The sequence below is a fragment of the Cinclus cinclus genome, chromosome 3 (genome assembly GCF_963662255.1).
Source record: "Cinclus cinclus chromosome 3, bCinCin1.1, whole genome shotgun sequence".
In the NCBI taxonomy this organism is placed as follows: domain Eukaryota; kingdom Metazoa; phylum Chordata; class Aves; order Passeriformes; family Cinclidae; genus Cinclus; species Cinclus cinclus.
Genome location: NC_085048.1, coordinates 111,871,589 through 111,898,307, shown reverse-complemented (window position 1 = coordinate 111,898,307; position 26,719 = coordinate 111,871,589). Strand labels below are relative to the sequence as shown.

At 51.1% G+C, this 26,719-nt stretch overlaps 2 protein-coding genes across 2 annotated transcripts in view; both read right to left on the bottom strand.

Moving 5' to 3' along the window:
* Positions 1 to 18,508, bottom strand: part of LOC134042044 (serine/threonine-protein kinase pim-1-like) — a 49,903-nt gene extending 31,395 nt beyond the window's left edge. The window contains exon 1 of the mRNA XM_062489118.1: positions 18,404 to 18,508. Coding sequence (XP_062345102.1) covers positions 18,404 to 18,508 — 105 coding nt within the window. The remainder of the gene's footprint in view (positions 1 to 18,403) is intronic.
* Positions 18,509 to 24,201: 5,693 nt separating this feature from the next.
* On the bottom strand, positions 24,202 to 25,800 carry LOC134042275 (serine/threonine-protein kinase pim-1-like; the record flags this gene model as incomplete). Its single annotated transcript, XM_062489450.1, has 5 exons — positions 24,202 to 24,320; positions 24,595 to 24,771; positions 24,960 to 25,329; positions 25,558 to 25,608; positions 25,696 to 25,800. Coding segments are annotated over 5 exons (822 nt in total), but the record flags the coding sequence as incomplete, so codon positions are not given.
* Between the last annotated feature and the right edge of the window lie 919 nt (positions 25,801 to 26,719).

Genomic DNA, 26,719 nt, shown 5'->3' with positions numbered 1-26,719 from the left:
CTGAGGGAGGGCAGAAATAAGGGAGAAGAGGAAAGAAATGAGGTGGATTGGAGAATCCAGTCACTGAGTTGACAGAAGATGCAGGATACAGGACCCTTCCCTCCCACCATTCCCATTCTTTCTCTCATCCCTTCCCCCACCTAGAAGTACTCTAGAAGGTGAAGAATATCACTGAAACAAGAAACCTACTTGACTCCACTGTCCAGGAGAGCAGTCATTGCTCGTGCAGGAGTTACATTCTCCACCATGATCCCCAGGGTGTGACTGGCTGCTTTCTCAACAAACTCTGGCGAATTACACATCATGTGCAGAAGGACCCGAGCCACCTCATCCACCTCAGAGTCCATGTCCTTCTTCAAGGTCACAAAGAGCTCTCCCAGAGTGACAATGGCCGAGTAGGACACCTTTGAGCGGAGGTTGGTCACCTGGGGAAGTCATGAGGGGAAACATAAGAATGACCTCGGAAAGAAAACCAGTTGCCTTAGACAGACGACTCAGGAAATGACAACACATCCCACTGTGTCCAGAGGAACATAAAAGCACAATAAGAGCAGAAGAGCACATGCACAGCATGACACTTCCACTGGCACCAGTATCTGGCCTCAGACTTGCATGTAACAGGCCTAAAAATAAGAAATTTCATAAAGTATCTACTTAAGCCTTCTTTAATGTCAACTGCTTTCCCTTTAGGCTCTTTTCTTTGAAACACAAAGAACCAAATTAAAGTAAGGGCTGCTTTCAAACCATAAAGGCGTCAGTCATAAAGATAAAAGAGTCACGTGCTCCTGTTTAAAAAAGCAACACCAGCAGTTGAAGCACTCAGCCAGGAAACAGAAAACACACGCTCAGGTCTACAGACTAATTTGCAGTGTTGAATGACAGCTCGGGCAGAGACTAGGACTCTGAAAATAACATAATTAGAGTATCTTTTTCTGCATTTGCACATTTCATGATAATGGCAGCTCACTCAAAGATGAGTGTCAGATACCCGACCTACCAGTGAATACAACTACATCTACACACAGATCCCATAGAAAGCTGACAGACATTAGAAATACAAGATCTAAAAAGAGAAATGAAGGCAGTCTCTGAGCACACATGGAGATGAACAAGCACATAGCTACTCTACACACTGTGTATGAAGTACAGGGCACAATTCACAAGAGTGTTCTCACCTCACTGGTAACTGCCAAGCAAATGTCACGAAGCCTTGAAAGCAGGACTTCTGAATGGGACCCAGCCAGGAGTTTGATGCTGACCAGTCCCTTCTCCTTCATCTCCCTGAAAGGCAAGTACCAAAAAGATGGATTTTTCTCTCCACCCAAGAACTAGGCAGCACCCTCTGAAATTACCAGGCTGGCAGCTCAGTCAAACAATGGGAGGTGCTTTTCAAGGAGTACTTAATGAAATTGTGGAGCTCCTTCCCGCAGGATGTTGTTGCTGTCAAAAGCATACACAAATCCAAGAGACAAATAGAGGGGTTTCAGTGTCTTCATTTGTGGCTCTTTTACAAGACAGCCTTTCTGAAATGTCTGGCCCATGGAGTCCCTATGACACAGTTTCCTAGAAGCTGTGAGACTGGGTCATGCTCCTGTTTCTTGTCACCTCCCTATACCTGTCCCTAAGACACAATCCCCTTGGGCAGTTATTGGGGCATTTTCCTTCTTTTTCATCCCCAGCAGGCAGTTCAGCAATAAAAGTCTGCACTGGCACTCTGGAGCTCAGTTTCCATGCTACAATCCAGGCTTGTTTCTCACTCACTCCACTCCACCTCCACATTCCCCAGAAAAGGAGCAGCAGGGTGTCCCATAAGATTCCACGCCTGGGAAAGAACAGTTGAAACTCTGCCTTTTCCCAGAATCCCCTACCAAAAACAATGCCCACTACAGCAACATGTTATTTAAAAGGTGTAAACAACTCTGTCTCTCAGCACTTGCTCTAGGCAGCCCTGAGCTACAGAAAGGTGTGTGAGGCATCAGGACTGCAGCACAGGGCTGGTGACCGATCCCACGGGCACCCCTGAGAGTCACCGGGACTCCCCACACCTGCAGAAGCTCTCTTGTACCTCAAAGGGCACCAAACAAAAAGGGGGAAGAGGAAGCAGAAGAGAATTGCAAAGCAAATGTGACTGCACAAAGAGATGCATGTGGCAGATTTTTCATGCTTATCCCATTGTGAATGGAGTCCGTACCCCTGTGTGAATGAAGCATCCAACAGTGAGTTTATGCTAACCCTGACATCACAACCAATATCACCAAAAACTTAACCAGCATCACCTAACATTCGTAGGGTTATCACCTCTGGGCCTCCTTCTCTCTGTGTCTAATTGTGGGACACATGTTGAGTATTGGCTAAACACCTCCAGCCCATATGAAGCAGTGAGAAGAAAAAAGTTGAATTCAAATGTCCAAGATTCCTAGAGGGTTTCATTGCTTTCTCCTTCCCTTCTGCCATGAGCCTTTCAGGAGTAAAGACAGGCTGGGGATTTGAAAGCACAAATCAGTCCATTTCTCAGAAAGAGCAACTCCCTGGAGCTGCTTCTGGGACTCACATGCAGGAGGTCACAGGGAGACCCTGTCACCTGCCATTGCTGTCAGCACTGGGAGCAGAGAGAAATCTTACTCAGTCCCACTGGGCCAGTGCCCCAAGGCACCCAAATCTCTACACTCAAAACTGCTGCCATCCTGCTGCTGCCTTCAGCCAGCAAATCATCTCATCCCACAGCTTCCTCTCTTCCCTCAAGACTTCCTTTGCAGCTCCATGGAGCAGCAGGCAAAGCGAGGGAGCAGCACAGAGCGGCAGCAGCTGGAGCACAGCTGCAGACCGAGGCCAAGCAAAGGCTGCTCTCAAATCTTGATCCTCTCACTGCTCTGGAGTGGTTTCAGCAGAGTCCTTTGCCCTCTGGGCTGTCGGGGCTCAGAGGCACTGGCAAGATCCACTTGTAAGCTTCCTTAACGCTAAGAGGGAGACAGAGTGACCGGGGCCTTTCTTACCAGTCATCGCTGCCCAGCCAGGAGAGTGCCTGGAGCAAGGACTGCTGCGGGTCAGCAGAGGCTGTGTCCTTGTGCCCACGCTCACGGAGCAGCTCCTGTCGGCGCTCGGCACCAGTGGCCGTCTGCGAGGTCACTGTGAGGAGAGGGTCAGCCCTGAGCGCTGCAGCCCCGGGCAAGGCACCCCGCCATGGAGCGGCCTGCAGCCCCAGCTCCCAGCCAGGCTTCCATGTGCTGCAAACTGGCACTGCCTCACACACCTCCCTGCTGTCTGCCTCCTTGGGCTCCTTGCTTTCTCCCAGCCCCCCCAGCTGGGCACAGCTCCAGGCTAAACCTGACCATTGCCCACACAGTGCCAGCTCCCAAGTGCCACAGGTAGCACAGCCAGCGGCAGGTTCCTGAGGCCGCAGAGCTCCCACTCCCTGCCAGACAGGGACGACCAGTGGGAATGGCTACACCTAGAGGGAACCCCCCAGGGGCCTCTCTTGTCCCAGCTCCCTCATTTCCCCCAGCCCTGAGGACTGAGGCACTCTGCAACTCCCTGAGGAAACTCCTGCAGCTGCCCTGCCACAGCACCAAGCCAAGCCGGAACAACCCAGGCTCAATTCTGGTCAGTTCTCAACGTGGAAGTAGCATCAGTAGAAAAGAGCATTCCAATTATTATTCCTTGCTCCCTTCTTTTTATCTCACCCTAGTTGGGATGATAGCACAGGCAACCTTGGAGCACCAGGCAGCCCCTCCTGACTGTCACCTCCTACCAGCAGCCACTGTGTTTGGCTGCAGTGACACAGGAGGCACTGCTTGTTTCCTCTTGGAATTGCAGGCCATGGGATGGTGGCAGCCAGGAGCCATTGATCGCTTCAGGGAGCAGCAGCACGACTGCACCAAGGCACTGACTGCCATGCAGAGACAACCCTTACTGGGATAGCAGAAAAGCTGGCTGCAGAGCCGGACAACAGCACAGGCAGAGGGCCCCGATGGGGAGTGGTCAACTGATGGTGGTGGTACTCGTAGGTGCACAGTCAGCACACCCTGGCACACTGCCCCCAGCTCATCTCTGCACTTACAGCTGTCTCCTGGCACCAGCGCTGTAGTTTGGATTATCAGGATGGACAAAAGCCCGAGCTTAGGCCTTTACCTCTACTTTATTCAGCTCAACTTTCCAATGCATCTCTAAGAACTGACTACGGCAAGACAACCAAGCTGGAGGAACTCAAATGTGGATTTGGTGCTCATTCCCGGACAGGCTATTGACCAAAGAGCCCAGTTGTGCTGGCTGAGGCAGGAGGCACTTTGTGCTCCTTTTGCAAGGAAATAACTATATGGGAAAAAGCTGCCACAGAGCAGACTTACCTGAGGAGTTGCATGGGACACTGCCTTCCTCTTGGATGATGGGCATAGTGGGCAGTAAGGGCATCTTGTCCTGCTTCCTCAAGACCTTCTTCTTCAAGGCATTACCAGGGTGTTTTCTCTGCACACTGGAAGCTGTGCCATTGACAGCTGCTTGGCTGAGGCCTGCAGGGACCAAAGAGGAGCTTGTAAGTGGAGGGTGCTGGACAGGGTCACTATGGAAAGGGCCAGAAAATTTGCTGGAGCTGGGTAACATCTCTGTGTTATCCCAAAGAACTTCAAGTAGAACACTGGCACGCTAGTATGGGACAAGGATCATACAATCACCCAGGAAAACCTACAACAATTTTGGTGGGAAGGCCCCTTTAACCACCATCTAGTCCAACCCCTGGGAAACGGAACATCTTCATCTGGATCAGGTTCCTCAGAGCCCCATGTAAACTGGCCTTGAACACCTTCATAGATAAATCAACAACAGCTTCTCTGGAAAAACCCTTGCAGCATTTCATTGCCTTCATTATAAAATAAATTCTACCTAATATCTAATCTAAATCTACCTTCTTCCAGTTTAAAAATCAAACTGCAGTGATGCTTCCCCTAAGAAACAAGGAGAAGCCAGTGTTGCTATGCTTTCGTTTTCTTGTTTCAGAGGCAGGCTGGGCAAGTTCCCAAAAGAAAGTGCAGATAAGCTTGGGTGGTGCCCTGGGGCTGAGTGCTGCCCCCGAAGGTCCCTGCTGCCGCCCTCGGGGCAGCGCACACAGCGCTGCAGCCAGAGCCCCTCAGCCGGGATTCACTGGGGAATGCTGCTTGCTCCTGGGGCTACAACAGAAGCACTGCCTCAGGGCTTCAGCACAGCTCTACAGTGCCAGCTCCTTGGAGGGGAGTGGCTCGAGAAGGATCTCTGGTCTTTTCATCAGAAGGTGCTGAATTTGGTTTCTTCCAGGTTGCACCTTGGTGGAAAAGCATTCTTCTGCATTCACATTGCCTGGAAGCTGCTCTTCAGAACAGAGTCTGAAGGGCAGGCGACTTTCCAAGACTGAATTTTCTACTCTGAAAGATTTTAGAGGTGAAGGTGGGAAGCTGATACTCTGTTACTAAGTGAGGCCATGGGCAAGACAATTAATGCCTCTGTGTTTTTCTCTGCAAAATGGAAATCATTCCTATGCAAGCTTCCACTCAGATGCAAGTGCAACAGCCCCCCAGTCTGATTGCAACACTGTGCAGAGGGTAAGGAAGAGCTCAAAAAGGACCAGCAGTGTAGACACCACTTACTTGCTTCAGCTGCATCCCTGGGCTCAACTCTCAGTGGAGGCAGCTTTAAGGATGATAAAATTTCATTCCTCTTCTTCATCTCATTCTCAAAAATCTCAGTTTTCTTCTGCTCTAACTTCTTTTCAGCCAACTTGCACAATGAAGAACGAACCTAGTTGCAATGGAAATACATCACAGACTGTAAGCAGAGACACACAAACCAGGCACATCATCTCATTGGGAGCATAGAGTCCACAGAGTGCCACAGACATTAATCCAGCTCCATATGCATTCCAATAGTTTCAGGAGAATGTCTCCCATCCTCACCTTGGCAATTATACACAGTGAGGTGGAACACTTTAGTGCCACAGCCTTACTCTGCTCCAACTGTGACAGGAAACCCTACTTGAAACATGGAAGTCATAGGAATGCTCCAAGACAAAGGAAGAGCTCCCATGAGCAGGCAGTTCAGCTCCTACAGGCCAGGGCAGGAGAATAAAAGCCATGTGCATTATGCAGCAAGGAGGGGTAATTGGCTGATGCTTAACACTTATGGCCAGGAAGTGCAGCTGTTTGTCACTTCCTGGCTTCTGAAGGACTCAGCTCTGAAAGACTCTCAACGACTTGGTCTCTGAGACCAGGAGACCAAAAGGAGGAGGGAGTCATGTGAAAACAATTTGGAGGAACATGGATATTAAGGAGCAGAAAATGTGAGAATGAGAGGGCTGTGAGATACAGCCAGAAAGGTAACCAGGAGACATCAATCTGTCCCGTTTTTATTTTGAAGCCTTGCTTATACTCAACGTTAGCATCTTTGCTTCTCTGCTTCTGAGGGTGCCCTTTGCCCACATTCACTGGTTTACAGTTTGCTCTGCCAATCAGAACTTCTCTAAAATGGCCTTTGCATATAAAGAATGCTTCGGGCATGACCTTGGCACCATCTCCATGCAGTGACTTTGGCACCACTGGAAGTAGCCAAGCAATTGCTCAGTAGCCGTCAAATATATTCCCAAGACAATCCCCAACCCCCAAGAGTGGAGGATCATGGTTTTCAGAGGCATTTTGGGCCAAGCACTAAACAGCCACTGGAATGGAAGTCTGCTCATCCCTGTTCTTATCCCTTACCTTTCCAAAGCCCTCTCTCAGGTCTCTGTCACTTGTTAGACCAGGACTGCTGGGATGATCCATCTCCTTGAGCTGGCTCAGTGGGAGGCCTAGTACTGGAAGCAAAGGTTCCTGTAAATCTCTGGCACACTTCAATTGCCCAAAAATGTCATGCTTGGCAACAGGCAAGACAGGTTCCAGATTACAGAGCTCTAACAGGGCACAGAGATGGTGCATGAGAGCAGCAAGCTACATATGCCTAGACCCTCTCCCAGTGGATGGGCTCCTGGAAGGAGACATGACATTACTCTGTGGGCCAGCAGACTGAAACCTGCTGCCTCAGCCCCTGGATGCTGGAGAGCCTCTGTGTTTGATAGAGAAGGGCAGAGATGGAGATTGCTCTTGACAGAGATTCTTATCTGCCCTTATGCTGATTTTAGTAAACATCTTTCTGGTTCCTAAAAGTAGTCCCAGGTTCTAAACCTGTATGCTTTCAGATCAACATTTTGGGGCACCAGGGAACCCAGAGCCCTGTGCTTCCCAGCAATGGCTCAGCTGCACATGCAGCCTCCTGCTCCTCTCCCTGCCCCACAGCTCAGCAGCCCTACAGCTCCACGGGGCACTGGCAGCAGCACAGCTCATGGCAGGGGGCACCTGCAGGGCACAACTGCTCCCTGGCAATGTGCACAGGCTCTCCAGGCTGGCACAAGACCCTTCCTCCCACCAGAGAGCGGCCCAGCTCCCACCTTACCTCTGTGGGAGGCTGAGCCATGCTGGTCCGTCCCCTTGTCCTCCTCCCTGGCAGTGACCCTGGGGACAGCGCTGCTCAGCTGCCTCTGCCGGGGCTCCTGGGCCAAGGCCCCCTGAGCCGGCCGGGAGCCCACACCTCCATTCCCAACGCTGGGCTTCCGCATGCAGGTCTCCAATCTGAGCAATTCATCGTTTTTCCTTGGGAGCAGAGGCATCCCAGCTCCTGTCACACACCAAGAGCTCTTTCCCTTCATCCTCTGGTTTTGTGTCATAGACTCAGAAGGATCTGTAGATCAAGTACAGGCAAAGAAGTGAGTTAATTGAACTCACTCCTTTACAATCAACTCATCTAATGGGTAGCGAATTCAAACTTTATTTTTTTGACTGCAAACATTTGTTGTTTCTTTATTTTTCATGAATCTAGCATAATTTGAATTTCTCTGAACAATGTGGAGCTGGCAAGCCAGGAGAGATGGGTTCTATGCCTGTTGCCTCCCCACTACTCCAGGAATCATTTCCTTCCAAAGAGTTGGAAACTCACACTGGTCTCTGGAATTTGACACTGTCTAGGAAGTGATTGTTTGCCAATCCTGTAATCAGGGCCATTGTTTCTGTAACTCCCACTCAATTCTATTTTAGGTTTTACACTTCTGTGTTTTCTTTATTTCTCTTTCAAACAAAGGAATTGCTGGTACACAAACTTTGGCACCACATGTTAGATGCAAAAGAAGCTTTGCTTTCCCAATTAGATGTCCTCAGGAATATGCAAGCCCCTCACTGAAGGGAATAAAGAGATCATCCAGAAGTTTCACTTTTGTTCTACTTCACTCTTGGAGGACTTTATTCCCTACCTTCTTTCCTGCAGAAACACCCAAGCCCAACATAGATATGACCTGTCTCAAAACATTTCTGATCACGGCCGATACTGACAAATTAGATTTTGTCTAATGGCAGGTCATTCTCAAATACTCTCCAACACAGCTCTTAGAACTATTTCTTTACATGGCTTCACAGGGGATAAAATCATGTAGCAGCCAAGCAGTAGGGGAAGAATAAGTGCCTCATACCAAGATTTTATTTCCCTTGTAGGATGTCAGGACAATTACAAAACTACAACCGGTAAGGGTTAATGCTATAGCTAATTTCTAGTCCAGAATAAATCCAGCAAAAATGTCACCTTACTTATTGAGCAATACTTCTCCCTAGCTGCATTAAGCATTCCAGCTGCATATCACCAATTAAGGAGTCATTCCAAAGGGCCTCTGCCCAGGATTTGGCAGAACTAATCCTGAGCAAAGGGGCCTGGGCATCTGATCCCTTTTTCTGCATCAGCACAACTGTTTCTTCAAATCTCATCTCTCCTATCATGACATGCCCCAAAATGGCAAAGGAACAACAACAACAGGCTTTGCTGGAGGCTTTCAACTCAAAGGCATTGGCTGGCACAGACGCACCAGAGACCGCATTTTGTCTGGCACAATTCTACTTGTCAGGGATCAGGCAAGGCAGGGACAGGGGGACAAGGCAGAAGGCATCTCCTCCCCCAGCCTCAGCCTGCAACACTGACACAGGCAGAGGCAGTGGGGCAAGAGATTTGCCATGGTGAACCTGCCATAGGTGGCTTTGGGCTTGTGCTGTCAGAGGATGACAAACTCAGACCCTGCATATGCTGCATCCATTTGGAATTGTCCTTCTCCTGAAATGCAAAATTCAACAGGATTTTCTGTCATAGGAGGTTTCCTGATTTCCCCCTGTGCAAAACCAGGCGGTGTCCATGAATCTGCCTTAGATCTCAAAGAGTCCAGCTGAGAAATTGCCCAAAGGAAAGGTTTTCTCCTTGAAGGGCAGGAGGAAGGAAAGGGAACATTTCTCATTTCCTGCTAAATGAGGATTTCCTTCTTTTTCTCTCCTAATTGAAACACTACAAAAGCTGCAGGGAGATAAAATCCAAATGCAGGATGGAGAAGAATGTTTTCTTTTCCCACACTACAATACCAGTGCCCCAAAGTACCACTCTAGCTCCTGCCACTCAACACTTCACAATGCAGGAATTTTCATTGTACCACCGGAGCGCACTCCCAGTAACTGGGCTCTGGGACAGTCCACTGAGGCCATCAAGGAATTGAAACAAATTTAAAGAAATTCTTAAAACCATGGTTCATAACCAAGTTTTCAAGATGTCACCTCTGATTCAATATGCCAATGGTCATTTTAGGACCGACATGCCCTGTACCTACCTGCATGTTCAGACTTCTCTTTGATGCTGCCGCTCGGTCTTGGCCTTGAGAAAGGGAGAACAAAAGCACATATGAGGAGGGAGAAAGAGAAGGGAGGGAAGAGGTGTAGCATGAGAGGAGGCAATCTTTCCTAGCTTGTTCACTCTGATGAAGGAGGAAATGCAAGAGACATCAAGCCAACAAGATGCAAAGCTGATTAATTGTCCTTAAGCTTTCAGTTGCTGCAGTCAGACAGAGCTGGCCAAGCTCCAGCTGAAACACAGCAGTCATTCTCCAACTTGCATCATAACTCCCCAATTGTGGTGTCTCTCCTTTTGAAACCTGGGGGGCTCCTACAGCCTCTCTGAAGCAGCAAAGGTTGCTAAGCTGAGACACGAGTCTGTATGGAGGGCAGCTACTTTGCTTCTGCTGACAAAGCTTGGCTTTGCCTGCTCATGCCTTGTGCTGGTGCCAGTCTCGTGCTACATGTGGTCAGAGCACTGGAGTGTTCTGAGAAGGATATTCCACCTCCTTGCTTTTTGAATAAGAAAACTACTTTTTCCAACTCAGCTGATAGCCAAGGATATTCAGATTGCACTTTCAAAGCCCTACCTAAGCTCTTCAATAGGAATGAGACTCCTGAGTCCTTCTTTCTTCTTATTTATCCTTCTTTCTAATTCAGATAAGCATGACAGCTACATTTTATCACACATTTCCAAACCAATCTTTCCATCAGGTACAGTGCTAGAACTCTTCTCTAGCACCATGACCTCTTGGATTTTGAATCCAGGCCTCAATATTAAACACTGATTAAATCGTACATCTATAACCCAAAACTTCCCTGGAATCTCAGTTCACAGTGGAGGCCAAGGAAGATAGAAGTTATGCCTGACATTGTCTTTGGGATCCCTTCCCTTCCAAACAGATGCCAACCCACAGAGATGTCCAGAATCTGACAATAACTCCCAGGAGGTAATTGCTTTCCTAAGCTAGATTTCATGGCCTTTCTATTTGCAACTCCCACTGAGTTCTGGATTGGGTTTTATGTGCTGTTTATATTTCTCTTTACAACAAAGGAATGTTGTAACATGAACAACAGCACCCCGTGTTAAAAGTAAAAAAAGCAATACTAGAATTCGCAGACCCCTCTCCAGCAGCCAATATTTCTACAAGCATATGCTTGTGGGTGCTGAAGGTGGCAGTCACGGATTATAGTATTCTATCATCTTCAGGAGACAGACCCATGCAATACAGTTCCCAAATGACACCACAAACATTACAGAGGGAATCAATACCAAGCCCAGCAGAGGACCCATCTTCAGATGCTTTTAAGCCCTGCCTCCTCTTCCCCACCACCACCACCTCTGCCCTTGTGACATGCGGTGTGGGGTTTGACATGGAGCTGGATCATCACGGATGGGCCAAATGGTGAATACACAGAGGTTTCCCTAAGTACATGGGAGAGAGCTGACTGTGCAAAGGAACCTCACAAGATGGCAAGAGGGAGCTGAACAGCAGAGTGGAGCAGCAGACACCTTGGCTTACCTCATCTCCTGGGACTCTTGGACATCCAGCTGCACAGAGCTGAGCAGAGACCCTGCAGCACTGCCAACACGGGGACTGACTGCCTTGGGTATAGGGGGGATCAAAGGCAGTCCCCATGACCCCTTCTTCATATCCACACCTCTGGGATACAGCAAGGATGCCTGGAAAGGGAGGTACACAGTGCTCAAATATAGCATCCAGCCTTGCCCTCATTCATGACTCAAGACAGTTACACATGCCCTGACAGGAAAAGTCAATATCATATATAGCAGATTGTCCTAGGAAGGGGAAGGGTGGCATAGGAAAGGGAATTGGTGAGGGAGAGACCATCCCAGCAGGAATCCACATGGTTGGCATCAGCATGTTCTGCAGTGCCACTGCCTCCACTGGCCTTTTGGATGGTATGGGAATGGGTTCAGATCACTGTTCTCTCCCTGTCTCTTAGGCACCTCACAGCCAGTGCTGATCACCAACCAAGTCTCCACAAAGCCATTCTGCAGGATGTCAGAACCTGCTTTTCTCAAGCCCCTCAATTCTTCTGCTGCTGCCCTTCCCTCTTACAGTTGCCCAGCAGCCTTTCAGCCCAGAAGCTGCTGAGCTCTCGCGATGCTCCGTGCTCTCCAGCTCCCACACCTCCATCATCTCAGGCTCACTGGCATTTAGGAAGTTCAGCAGAGCTCCCTGCCCTGCTGCTCTCTGCAAGGTCTCTGCTTGCCCAAGTTGCTCCAGGGCCCCCATGCCATGACCAGGAAGGAGGGTGGAGGTAGGAGGGGCAGGTGCACACCATTCTTTAAGTGTCCCTTCCTTTCTGGCACAACTAAAGCCCCAAATCAAGTCCTCTTCAAACTATAGTTAAAGGACCACATCCTGTCAGGGATACACTGGGCCCTTCCTCAGCAAGGCTGGAATCAAGTACATCAGCCTTTGATTGGACATTCTGTTTGCCAGACCTGTTGCTCATTTGCCTCCTCCTGCACCCCATGGCAAACCCAAAACAACTGCAGGTGCTGGTCCTGCTGCAAAGGCAATCGTGTGCCTGGGCTTGGGGCTGCTCTCCCCATGGCCACCTCCCATCCCTTCCCTCTGGACAAAGCCATGCCACAGCACACAGCTGCCCAGAAGCTGAAGAAATCTAGAAATAGCATCAGAGACAACTGTGTAGGAGGCCATGGCTGTACAACTCAAACGCTGTGACAACCTGGAACTGACTTTGCAGGACTGCCTGTTCCAGCAAACTCCTTTTTCCATCCCCACCAGACAGAGCTGATGGAAACCACCACCAAGACATAGACATGGTTCACAGATACCCGTGGGTTACTGAATGCAGGAGGATTGCTTAGCTGGAGCAGACAACTTTAGCAGCGCTGCCTTCTTGTTGGTGTTTTCTCAGCTACAAGACAAAGGAGCAACCATGACAGAACCCAGAAATCATTCAAAGCACTCTCCTGCTATAGATACACAGTGAGGACTTGAAATCTGCACTACACACCCATTTGCAAAGACAGCCTGAAGTGCAGAGTCCAGCTGAGACCTTCCTTTACTCAGGGGTTTCCCTTGCCTCACACCATAGGAAAAAGTCTGAAAACTCTGCCTGCAGCACATAATCTGAAAATCTATCACATGGACTTTTCTTGGTCTTCTTACCTTATGCATTTTTCCCTCTGAATCCAGCTCCTGCTTGTTCTTACTGTCACTGGTGCTGCTGCCATTTTTCCCTCCCTCCTGCTCCACACTGCAGATTTTAATTGGTTTAGAAGAAGGAGAGCTCTTCTGGATGGGAGGCAACAGTTTAGAAGGAGGGAGCATGGAGGGAGATGGCCGGAACAACTTGGAAAACATGAACCTAGTCAGGCCTGCAATGTGGAGACATAAAATAGAACAGAGGCTGAGATGCAAAGCTAAAGCATCTAAAGCTCCATATACCATGGAACACATTTCCTCAAAACTTCTAAACAGCTGCACAGGGAAACATGCACGTAACAGCAGCCACGTGAGGCAGGCCAGGGGCACACCCTGAGCCACTTCGCAGAGTAACCAGGGGAACTCCATGGCTTCTGGGCTGCTCTGGGACAGCAGGGAGCCCTGTGCTTCCCAGCAATGGCTCAGCTGCACATGCAGCCTCCTGCTCCTCTCCCTGCCCCACAGCTCAGCAGCCCTACAGCTCCACGGGGCACTGGCAGCAGCACAGCTCATGGCAGGGGGCACCTGCAGGGCACAACTGCTCCCTGGCAATGTGCACAGGCTCTCCAGGCTGGCACAAGACCCTTCCTCCCACCAGAGAGCGGCCCAGCTCCCACCTTACCTCGGTGGGAGGCTGAGCCATGCTCACAAGGGAACAAGTGAGTTAGGTGAACTCCCACCTGTAGAACCAATACATCTAATGGATGAGGCAACCAAGGGGTCTTTTTAGTTATTCAGAAAATTGCTTTGCTTTTATTTTTCAGGAAATTAGTATCACTTTAATTACTCTGAACAGTATGGTGCTGGCAAGCCAGGAAAGAGAGCTTCTACTGCATTGCTTATGTGTTTCTCATTGCCACCCCACTACTTAGGGATCTCTTTCCTTCCAAACAGCTGGCAACCCACAGTGGTCTCCAGAATTTGACAATTACACCTAGGAAATCATTCCTTTCCAAAGCTAGATTTCATGGCACTTGTTTCTGTAACACCCACTCAGTTCTGGGTTGGCATTTGTTGGTTGCCTTTATTTCCTTTTGCAACAAAGGAAGGGCAGGCTCATGAATGATGGCAACCCACATTAGAGGTAAAAGATGCTTTGCCCTCCCCATTGCTTGTCCCCAGTATTCAAGGAGCCCATATCTGTAGGGGACACACTGGCTTGCAAACATTCTGTTTTTGCGAAGCTTTATTGCTTCATGGGTTTTGCTTCATGGGTTTTTTCCCTGCATTCTTTCCTGCAGAGAACCCAAAACCCAACATAAGACCTACATCCAAACATTTCTGATCATTGCAGTTAAAAACAATTCCAAATTCGCTTGGTAGAAATGGCATAGGGCAGATCATCAAAAGAAGACCTTGCATAAATCTGTATTTCTTTATCCCTGTAGATGGAACAGGTCATTTGTAAAAGCACACCAGATAAGGAGTAATGATACAGCTCATTTCCACTCCAGAACTAATCCAGCAAAAATGTCTCCTTACTTATTGAGCAATACTTCTCCCTAGCTGCATTAAGCATTCCAACTGCATATCACCAATTAAGGAGTCATTCCAAAGGGCATCTGCCCAGGATTTGGCAGAACTAACCCAGAGCAAAGGGGCCTGGGCATCTGATCCCTTTTTCTGCATCAGCACAACTATTTCTTCAAATCTCAACTCTCCTATCATGACATGCCCCAAAATGGCAAAGGAACAACAACAGGCTTTGATGGAGGCTTTCAACTCAAAGGCATTGGCTGGCACAGATGCACCAGAGACCGCATTTTGTCTGGCACAATTCTACTTGTCAGGGATCAGGCAAGGCAGGGACAGGGGGACAAGGCAGAAGGCATCTCCTCCCCCAGCCTCAGCCTGCAACACTGACACAGGCAGAGGCAGTGGGGCAAGAGATTTGCCATGGTGAACCTGCCATAGGTGGCTTTGGGCTTGTGCTGTCAGAGGATGACAAACTCAGACCCTGCATATGCTGCATCCATTTGGAATTGTCCTTCTCCAAAACTGGAAAATTCAAAAGGACTTTCTCTCACAGGAGGTTTCCCTATTTCTCCCAGTGAAAAACCAGGCAATTTCCATGACTTTCCTTCCGATCTCAAAGGGTTCAGCTCAGAATATACCCCAAGTTAAAGTCTTCTCCTTCAAGGGCAGGAGGAAGGAGTGGGAATATTTCTCATTTCCTGCTAAATGCTTTCTTTTTTTGGTTCTAATTGCAACACTAGAAAGGCTTCAGGGAGATAAAAGGCAGGCAAAGAATGGAGAGGAATGTTTTGTTTCCTGCAATGCATTTCCAGGGCCTCAAGATACCACTCCAGCTTATGCCACCTAAGACTTCACATTAGAGGAGTTTTCAGAGCATCCCCGGAGCATAATCCCAGTGACTGGGCTCTGGGACAGTCCACTGAGGCCATCAAGGAATTGAAACAAATTTAAAGAAATTCTTAAAACCATGGTTCATAACCAAGTTTTCAAGATGTCACCTCTGATTCAATATGCCAATGGTCATTTTAGGACCGACATGCCCTGTACCTACCTGCATGTTCAGACTTCTCTTTGATGCTGCCGCTCGGTCTTGGCCTTGAGAAAGGGAGAACAAAAGCACATATGAGGAGGGAGAAAGAGAAGGGAGGGAAGAGGTGTAGCATGAGAGGAGGCAATCTTTCCTAGCTTGTTCACTCTGATGAAGGAGGAAATGCAAGAGACATCAAGCCAACAAGATGCAAAGCTGATTAATTGTCCTTAAGCTTTCAGTTGCTGCAGTCAGACAGAGCTGGCCAAGCTCCAGCTGAAACACAGCAGTCATTCTCCAACTTGCATCATAACTCCCCAATTGTGGTGTCTCTCCTTTTGAAACCTGGGGGGCTCCTACAGCCTCTCTGAAGCAGCAAAGGTTGCTAAGCTGAGACACGAGTCTGTATGGAGGGCAGCTACTTTGGTTCTGCTGACAAAGCTTGGCTTTGCCTGCTCATGCCTTGCGCTGGTGCCAGTCTCGTGCTACATGTGGTCAGAGCACTGGAGTGTTCTGAGAAGGATATTCCACCTCCTTGATCTTCCAAGAAGGAAAAGGCCTTTTCCAACTCAGCTGATAGCCAAGGATATTCAGATTGCACTTTTAAAGCCCTACCTAAGCTTTTCAATAGGAATGATATTTCTGTGACTCATTCATTATTGTAATCACTCGGATAAGCTTGACAGCTACATTTCCTCAAACATATCCAAGCCAATATCTTTCCATCAGGTACCATCCTATAAAACTTCTTTAGAACCTTTCCCTCTTTGATTTTAAGGCAAGATCTAAGCATTAAACATTGATTGGCTTACACATCTATAACCCAAACTTCTCTGGGAGCTCATTTCAGACCGGAGGCCAAGAAACAGACAAGTCACACAGCATGTTTACAGAGGCAGCACCTGACTGTCCAGACACCTCTCCAGCAGCTAATATTTGGCAAAACGTAATTTTTGCGTGCTGAACTTGAGACTCAAGGATCACAGTATTCTATCATCTTCAGGAGACAGACCCATGCAATACAGTTCCCAAATGACACCACAAACATTACAGAGGGAATCAATATCAAGCCCAGCAGAGGACCCATCTTCAGATGCTTTTAAGCCCTGCCTCCTCTTCCCCACCACCACCACCTCTCTGCCCTTGTGACATGAGGTGTGGGGTTTGACATGGAGCTGGATCATCACAGATGGGCCAAATGGTGAATACAAAGAGGTTTGCCTAAATACATGGGAGACAGCTGACTGTGCAAAGGAACCTCACAAGATAGCAAAAGGGAGCTGAATTGCAGAGGGGAGCAGCAGACACCTTGGCTTACCTCATCTCCTGGGACTCTTGGACATCCAGCTGCACAGAGCTGAGCAGAGACCCTGCAGCACTGCCAACACTGGGACTGACTGCCTTGGGTATAGGGGGGATCAAAGGCAGCCCCAATGACCCCTTCTTCATATCCCCACCTCTGGGATACAGCAAGGATGCCTGGAAAGAGTGGTACACAGTGCTCAAATGTAGCATCCAGCCTTGCCCTCATTCATGACTCAAGACAGTTACACATGCCCTGACAGGAAAAGTCAATATCATATATAGCAGATTGTCCTAGGAAGGGGAAGGGCGGCATAGGAAAGAGAATTGGTGAGGGAGAGACCATCTCCCAAATTTGCCACCTCTCTCTTCCTGCTCATTTGTCTGCAATTGCAGCTACACTCCCAGCAGGAATCCACATGGTTGGCATCAGCATGTTCTGCAGTGCCACTGCCTCCACTGGCCTTTTGGATGGTATGGGAATGGGTTTAGACCACTGTTCTCTCCCTGCCCCTTAGGCACCTCACAGCCAGTGCTGATCACCAACCAAGTCTCCACAAAGCCATTCTGCAGGATGTCAGAACCTGCTTTTCTCAAGCCCCTCAATTCTTCTGCTGCTGCCCTTCCCTCTTACAGTTGCCCAGCAGCCTTTCAGCCCAGAAGCTGCTGAGCTCTCGCGATGCTCCGTGCTCTCCAGCTCCCACACCTCCATCATCTCAGGCTCACTGGCATTTAGGAAGTTCAGCAGAGCTCCCTGCCCTGCTGCTCTCTGCAAGGTCTCTGCTTGCCCAAGTTGCTCCAGGGCCCCCATGCCATGACCAGGAAGGAGGGTGGAGGTAGGAGGGGCAGGTGCACACCATTCTTTAAGTGTCCCTTCCTTTCTGGCACAACTAAAGCCCCAAATCAAGTCCTCTTCAAACTACAGTGAAAGGACCACATCCTGTCAGGGATACACTGGGCCCTTCCTCAGCAAGGCTGGAATCAAGTACATCAGCCTTTGATTGGACATTCTGTTTGCCAGAGCTGTTGCTCATTTGCCTCCTCCTGCACCCCATGGCAAACCCAGAACAACTGCAGGTGCTGGCCCTGCTGCAAAGGCAATCGTGTGCCTGGGCTTGGGGCTGCTCTCCCCATGGCCACCTCCCATCCCTTCTCTCTGGACAAAGCCATGCCACAGCACACAGCTGCCCAGAAGCTGAAGAAATCTAGAAATAGCATCAGAGACAACTGTGTAGAAGGCCATGGCTGCACAGCTCAAAAAGCTGCGTCAACCTGGAACTGACTTTGCAGGACTGCCTGTTCCAGCAAACTCCTTTTTCCATCCCCACCAGACAGAGCTGATGGAAACCACCACCAAGACATGGTTCACATATACCCATGGGTTACTGAATGCAGGAGGATTGCTTAGCTGGAGCAGACAACTTTAGCAGCGCTGCCTTCTTGTTGGTGTTTCCTCAGCTACAAGACAGAGGAGCAACCATGACAGAGCCCAGAAACCTTTCAAAGCCCTCTCCTGCTATAGATACACAGTGAGGACTTGAAATCTGCACTACACACCCATTGCAAAGACAGCCTGAAGTGCAGAGTCCAGCTGAGATCCTACTTTGCTCACCTTCTTCCTTAGGCTCACACCACAGTTAATGGTCTCCGATCTCTGCTTACCGGACATTAACTAAAAATCTGCCACACAGGACTTATCTTGGTTGCCTTACCTTATGTGCTTTTCCCTCTGAATCCTGGTCCCGGTTGTTTCTAATATTGTCCTCCTTGTAGCCAGTGCCATTTTTCCCATTGTCCCGCTCTCCTCTGGACATCATATTTGACTTGGTTGAAGGAGAGCCCTTCTGGATGGGAGGCAATGGCTTGGAGGGAAGGAGCATAGAAGGATTTGCCAGGGAAAACCTCTTGGCAAGAGGGTAGCCAGTCAGGCCTGCAAAGTGGAGACACAAAATGTAACAAGAGGCTGCAAAGCAAAACAAAAGCATCTGAAGCTCCATGTTTCATGGGACACATTTCCTGGAAACTTTCCTGGAAAATAGCTTCAAAAGGAAACCTGCTCCTGCCATCAGCCCCTTGAGGCAGGCCAGGGGCACACCCTGAGCCACTTCCACAGAGCTCCCAGGGGAACTCCCTGGCCTCTGGGCTGCCCTGGGACAGCAGGGAGCCCAGAGCCCTGTGCTTCCCAGCAATGGCTCAGCTGCACATGCAGCCTCCTGCTCCTCTCCCTGCCCCACAGCTCAGCAGCCCTACAGCTCCACGGGGCACTGGCAGCAGCACAGCTCATGGCAGGGGGCACCTGCAGGGCACAACTGCTCCCTGGCAATGTGCACAGGCTCTCCAGGCTGGCACAAGACCCTTCCTCCCACCAGAGAGCGGCCCAGCTCCCACCTTACCTCTGTGGGAGGCTGAGCCAGCCTCACAAGGGATGAACTCATTTAGGTGAAGTCCCATCTTTATCATAAACACGTCTAATGGGTGGGGCATTTGCAGGATTCTTGAACTTTGGAGAAAATTTCTTAGGTTTCATTTCTCAAGGACCTAGCCTGTGAACTATTCCTCTGAACACTATTGAGTTACCATGGCTGAACAGAAAGTTGGATGGCTCCAATGGGAAGAGGGGAAAAAAACTCCTTCTCTAGTGTGGCTTCTGTGAACACCCAATAAAGACCCACACAGCTGTGACTGCTGTTTCTGCAAACTACAAAGAGCTCTCAGCAAGCAGGCAGGACTTGCTGGCGTTTTCATAGCACCTTAATATCATTCTCAGTGTTACACCCAATTAGCAAGCAGAGGAAGAACAGGAAATTTATCTGTTGTGAGACCTGACATTGGTGGCAAACAAAGGAACAGAACTTGCGTCTCATGACCGTGTCCAGTTTGTGGTCAGCTGTGGCCACAGTCCCTGTCCTGACTGAAAGTTTGAGTGATTTGGCTACTGTGAAAAGAAGAGGACGCTAATGACAAAACATAATGAGTAAGCTAATGAGAAAATGTTGTGATGCCAGGGCTGTCCTGGCAAGATCACCTGTAGCTCACAGCCACCAACTCTGACACAGAGCCAGAACTGACCACCATGGACCAATTTTCCCGGAAATCTGGTGGAATTTGTCTCCATTTGACTCGGGCCTTACAGCTCCTTTCTATCCTCACCTTTTCCTTCCGTGGTCTTTCCTTTTGCAGTAAAATCCATCTTTGAACCCGTGCTTCTGTCTCGCAGAAGTACCTGGGGTTGAATTTGGGAACTGTCTCGGAGCAGACGGCGATAGGAGCTCGGTCCCCAGCCCTAGAACAAGGTGGGGTGACTCCAATCGCCAGCAGTCGGCACAGACAGGCAGAGCCAGACGTGTCTCCTGCCACTGTGTCCGTGTCAACCACAACCTTCACAGCCCCTTGCGGGGCTGCCCCTTTGTGACGCGCTGGCCCGTGGTTCTCTCGTTTCCATGGCCACAGAGCCCCCACCCCAGCTCCATCCCTTTCCCTTCCCTTCCCAAGGGCAGCCAGCCCTGGGCCCGGCCAGGCCAGGTCGGAGGGTTTGGCACTGTCTAGGAAGTAGCTGCTTTCCTAAGCTGCTTTTCAAGGCCTTTATTTCTGTAATTCCCACTCCGTTCTGCCTTGCAGCTTGTTGGTTGCGGATTTTGATTACTTCTCTTCACAACAAATAAAGTGGTGCCTTCCCCTCAGCAGCCCTGGGGATGTTCCTATGTGAAGCCATCTGTCTCACACGGTTTTAGACAATTTAAAACAGAACACTATGGATAAGCCGTCTCCTCTAAAGTGTTCCAACAATCCCGTTTCCAGCAAGAGGAAGTGAACAGTAAGAGATAAAGGTGGAAAAAAGGCCTGCCTCACCGCCCACACGGCCTGGGGGAGAGACAGCTGGGCCCCGATCTGGCAAGGGCCCCAACCTCGGCTGCTGGGCAAAGGAAAAGGAAAACCACCAGCCCACCACTAACATTACGTACAGCAAACGCCAAAAAACAACCTTACAACCAAAAAACTCATCTCTGCTTTCTGGCCGGGCCCTACAATCCCAGCCTGGCCCCAGCGCAGCCTTAGAAGGCTCCTTATGGTAAAGAGCTCCGGCCGCCCCACCTAAAAACAATCACAGAACCCTCTCCTGCCCCGGCAAAATATTAACTTTTTCACTGCCCAAAATATGACTTTACAAATACTTTATTCTCTGTCCTGTGGAAAAAAAAACAGAGAACCAAAATGATAATATGTACAAAAACAGCACAAAAAACACCAAAATCAAAGTATGAGAAGAGTCAAGTCTCAGCTGAGGGAAGGAAGACATAGACTGAAATTCTTCCCTTTTTTTTATGCTACAGAAAAGCAACCCTTGTTTCCCTATAACACATAAAAAAATATGGGGTGGATTAAAGATTCTAACTCTAGATGTAAGAAGAAGCGTTGGTGTTAAAATAAACCAATGTTAAAATTGCTGTAAGTGCCCTAGGTTTAAATAGTGAAAAAACCCCTGCTTCTCCCTAGGGAAGAAGAAGAAAAACACCCTCTATTTTTAAAAGTGGAGTAAGCTTTTGTTTCAACTATTATAATCCTTTAAGTGTGCCTCATAAGTTGATATGGTCCTCAGTATTAGTTATGAATTAAAATGTTAGTTGAGAAAAAAAATATTACATAATAACCAGATCTCTATCCTCCCTGACGGCTAAACACTAGAACAGCAAGACCACCTAAAAATGGTTTCTTATGAAAAATCTCTATAGGCTGAAGAATCTCCTCTCTGAAAGAAACAAGTAAATGACTATTTTAGAAAAGGTAAACTAACTGAGTTGTTCTTTGTATGCTGTCAATGCAAAAAAAACAAATGTGTGGAAAGAAGAAGAGTAGTCTGAAGTTTTATTCTAATTTTTCTTCTTCTTTTTTCCCCTATAGTTTCTGGTAATAAAGTTTGTCTTTGTACCATTTAAAGCTAAGCCTGTTTTATCTTCCTCCTAATCCTATCTCACAACTAAAAACGTTCAAATTAACAATCCAAAACCACTACACTAAAGCAGTATCTCCACCCAAACTCAAACTGAACCCAAAACACCCCACTGTGGAGACCCTAAAAGGCATTCCCTAGTTAGGAAGACACGAGAGGCTTCTCTCATAGCAAGCCCTGTTCTGTCATGCCAATGTAGCCCTGTTCTGTTCCCTGGGCCAGCCCCCTGCCCTCTCCCTGTCTCTCAGGCTTTCGGTCACTCCCACCCTGTTTCCCTGTTGGCTCCCATGCCCTAACCCCACCTTTGTGCCACCCCCATGTCCCCTGGTAAGTGCTCCCTGATGCTCCCCCTGCCCAGGACACCCATCTGCTTCAACCTGGACCCTCACCCCGACGTTCCCCTTTGTCTTTGCCTCTGACCCTGGACTATCCACGCAGTGGCTGAAATAAACATCTCCGTGGATCCCATACAAAGGCCCTTGCTGCTCCTTTACCTGCAACCATCTTAACAGCTATCCAGGCTACAACACCTGGGGAGACAAAGGAGACAAGAAGGATGTCCCAGCTCCCAACATTTCCTTTATCCCTACAGTAGCTGTACTCCAATTACTGCATACGAGAGTTTTACTTGATCCCTTTAATGCCAAGGGACCATGAAGGACTTGAACCTTGTTCAAGTCCAGCCTTGCCTGCCTATTTTGGAGTGGAGGGCAAAGACGCAGACAACTTTGGGCGGGGGTAGAGCTGAAATTGCATTTTGCTGCTTCTGATTTCCTCCCTGCTTTTGCAGCAGAGGGACATCTTTGTCCCTGCAAACCACTCCCCTTTCCAAGTGAAATGTGGGCCTGGCTACCAACTCCAGGTTCTTGAAGAGACTGCTGCGGTTGGCAACAGGAATTGTTGCTGAACTTTTTGTGTTACTTAAACCCCCCCCACCAATTCCACCAAGTGGATGAGGAAAGAGGCAAAGAGATTTCGGTGGAAGAAGGGAGGCCAAAAGCTTGAAAAAAGGATGAAAGAAATGCTCCGATGATGATGATGATGTTAGTAACAAGAATGATTTATTTTTGGCAGCAAATGAACACCCGCTGCCGTCCAGCCCTCCCAGACTGGCAGGTCGAGCGGTGCCGTTTCCATGGCATGAGCTGCTGGTAGCCTGGGGACAGAAACCAGAAAGCCACGGTCAGTGGCATCAGGCTCCTGTCCCCCCTGTCCCACCATAGCCTGTGCTCAGGCCAGGCTGCTGGCTGTGCTCAGAGCCCAAACCTCCCAGCCCATTCCCTCCTTGTTAGAGGAGAGCAGCGTGGCAGGACACGCTCCACCTCTTCTGCTCAAGCATGGCACAACAACCTCCTCAGCAGCTGCAAGAGCGACATTCTCGTGTGCCTGCTGCCGTTTGCCCTAAGCCCTTCTGCCACCCAAGCTGTGGAACCGGGTACCCACCTCTGGAGACCTGCTGCCAGGAGAGGAGCCGATCCCACACAAGGTCCTCATCCTTTTGCAGGGGACATCCACACCGTGGACCCTCCCCGGGTAGCACCGGCACGGGATGCACTCCAGGGACGGTACCGGTGCTTCTCCATCTGGTCTGGACACAAGCTGCAATCTTTCTGGAAAAAGCAAAGAACAATTGCATGAAAGTCATTTCAAAACAAGACCTGGAAACAAGAAAAAGCACCAAAGGTTGTCACCGTTTCACAGGCCTGGGGAAGGTCTGACCGCTCTTTATGATACTAAAATCTCTCCAGTGGTGGGGAAAAACCCTACCTTTCCCACCTGTATGCCCACCCCTTCCTCAAGGGCCTGCAAAGCAGAGCAGCTGGGCCATGGCTAAAGAACCCGTCCCCCTCTGCTGTTCCCCATCCACACGGATGGACGCTTATGTCAGGCCGGATGCCCCCACCCCAGCCTGTGCCATGCTGGCAGGAAGAAGCTGTCAGCGAGGCCAGGAGCTGGCTCCCCTTCCACAACATCCATCCCCTGCCCCACCAAAAAGCAGCTGAGCAGTTGGCAGAAAGATTAATATTGTCCACTGCCACCCCACGGGGAACCACCGGCACGTGGCCAGGCTGAGCCCTGCCATGCCTGGAGGCACGAGCATCCCCCCACCCCTGCGCTGCCTGGGGACTCATCTTGATTTCGTCGGGGTGCAGAGCGTGTCCTCTAGGAAGGGGCTGCAACCAAAGCCCATCAGCTTTGCCCTGCCAGTGGCCAGCTCGAGGACGGCGTTCTCCAGCTCTGCGCTGATCTCCAGAAGAACACGCCAGATGTGCCTTGGCTCGCGGGGACATCACGAGGCCATTGAGCTGCAGGGGGATGTTTCCCCTTTTCCACTCTGTGGCAACTTCACTGCACTGTGCCACAATTTCTCCAATAGGATGGGGAGCCCTGAGCCGCTCCCTCCACAAATCGCCGGGGACCTGAGGAAGCACCTCCTTGGCTGTGCTCTCTGCTCCATGCCAGGGCCACTGGGAAATGCTCTGGGCAATTCTTTGAGAGCCACGAGACACGAGCAGCTGCTGCTTGCGGGCATCCTGGATTCTACTGTGCAGAGGGATGGATCTCTGCTGTCTCCTGGGCCAGGTGGGGCTTCTGCACCCAAGAATGTTCTAAAAGGTCATCCAAGGATGGCCTGTCTGCAGGGTCCATGGATAAGCACCACCTGATCAGGTGCTGGCACTCTGCAGAGAGAAACCAGAAACTGCTGGTCAGCTCCTGTCCATGCTCTCCCAGATTTCACAGTGCCCACAGCACACTAAGAGTGCTCAGAGCTGTTCGCACAGCTTCCCATCCATCCTCTCTTCTGGAAGAGAGCAGCAGAGGCACACCTGCCACCTCGTCCAGCTCAGCCCAGGAGATGAACCTCCTCCCCAGCTGCAACAGCAGGACACTTATGTGCCACCTGCCCTCTCCCAAAGCCGTTCTTGCTCCCGCGCCTTGAAGGCCCATCCCCACCTTGAGACACCCGGGGCGGGAAGAAGAGCTGTCCCCGGACGATGTCCTCTCTGCTTTTGAAAGGAAGGTGCCTGCACACCAGCTGATAGAGCAGGATGCCCAGGGACCAGATGGTGGCTGGCTGGCCATGGTAGCGGCCAAAGAGGATCCACTCCGGTGGGTAGTACTCCCGCGTTCCTATGGCACACGGGCACAGCTCATCAGGCCAATGCTGATTGCTCCCTCCCAGCCACCTCCTGCCAAAATGCAACTTGGCTGCAGCCGGCTGAAGCAGCATTACCCCTCCCTCCCTCCCTGTGTGTTTCACCCGTGGAAGCAAAGGGGAGGAGCTCCACTGCCCGGCTGGGCCCCGGCTTTGGGCTCACCGGCCATCTGGGTGTAGAACGTGTCCTGCAGGATGGTGCCGCAGCCGAAGTCGATGAGCTTCGCCTCGCCGGTGGCCAGGTCAACGAGCACGTTCTCGGCCTTGATGTCGCGGTGCAGGACGCCGCGGCTGGTGCAGTGCCGCACGGCCCCCAGCACCTGCCGGAACAGCGCCCGCGCCACGGGCTCTGGCAGGAACCCCCCCGCGTGCAGCAGGTGCCAGAGGTCCTGACAGCGCTCCGGACGCTCCATGACCAGCGCGAAGCCGTCGGGCAGCTCGAACCAGTCCAGGAGCCGCACGATGCCGCGGAAGCCGGGCCACGACGCCATCCAGAGCAGCACCAGCTCCAGGGGCACAAGGGCGCCGTCGTGCTGCGGGGGAGCCGCCATGCCGTCAGCGGCGCCGATGCTGCGCTCGCCTTCGCCACCCCCTGCCCGGCGCCACCGCAGCTCCCATTGCCCATGGCCCGGGACGCTGCGCGGCCCCCGCTCGCTCCACGCTCGCTCCCATCGCAGCGTCCCGGCTCCCACCCGGCCGGGCCTGGCCTTACCCCGCCCGCCACGCCCCGCCGCCTGCTCCCGCTGGCCCCGCTCACTCACCAGCCGCGCCCACTCCAAGACGCGGTCCCGGGACACTCGCTTGATGGCCACCTGCAAGCCAAGGCGAGCGGAGGGCTCAGCTCGCCGCCCGCCGCTCGCCGCCCCACCTCCCCGCTCCGAGCCGGCCCCGTCTCTTACCGGAACGCCGTCGGCGAGCCGGGTCCCGGCGTAAACGCTGCCGAAGCCGCCGCTCCCCAGCAGCGGGCCCTCCCGGTACAGCTGCTCCAGGGGAGGCTTCTCCGCCCGTGCGGACGGCACCGCGCTCTCGGCATTCTGCCCGGGGCACCCGCCCGCCCCGGCCGCCGCTGCTTCCCGAGCCGCCCCGGGCTCCGGCGCCTCGGGGCCGGCGGCCGAACTGCCGGGCGGCGAGGCTCGCTCGGGGGAATGCGCCGGCGGCGGGGAGGGAGCCGGGCGGCTGCGGGCCAGCTGTGGGCGGAACCGCGGGAGGGGCCTCGGTCGGGGCCGGGCCAGCGCCGGGGCCCGCGCCAGGCGGAGCCAAGAGACGGTGCTGCTCCACCACCGCCACCAGTGCAGCGAGGAGCTCGTCCACAGGCTCTTCAAAAGGTGCCACAGGCGGTACGGACTGAGCCCCGCGGAGGCGGCACCGCGGCGTGCCCGACAGGGGCGGGCAGGGGGCCGGCTCGCCCACGGCCGCCTTGCGGGGCGCGGCATGAGCCGGGCTGGGAGAGGCGCAACAAAGACGGGACCGAACGGGATCACAGGGAGTCTGAGAGGGAGAAGGGCACGGAGGGCGAGCGAGAACTCGAGCGGAAAACCGATCGAGAGAGGCGCTGCTGCTGCTGCTGCTGCTGCTGCTGCTGCTGCTGCTGCTGCTGCTGCTGCTGCTGCTGCTGCTGCTGCTGCTGCGGAGCCGCCGGAGCGCGCGGCCGTTCTGCCGTTGCCTCCGCGAACCCAACGGAGGAGCCGCCGCGCGCCCCGTGGAACACAGGAAACAAAGTAAGAATAAATGAAGCTAATTCCTATTAGAGAAATAGCCAAATAAAGCAGTGGAGGAGTAAAGAAGACTGTTGGCTGGTGGCTTTCTTGTTTGAGTGAGATGAAGCATTTTGTGGGGAAGAATTGCCTCTTCTGACAATTTTGCCAGTGTGGGCTGGAGCGGAGCTTTTAAATTTCAAGTAGCAAAGAGAAATCGTGTCAGTAT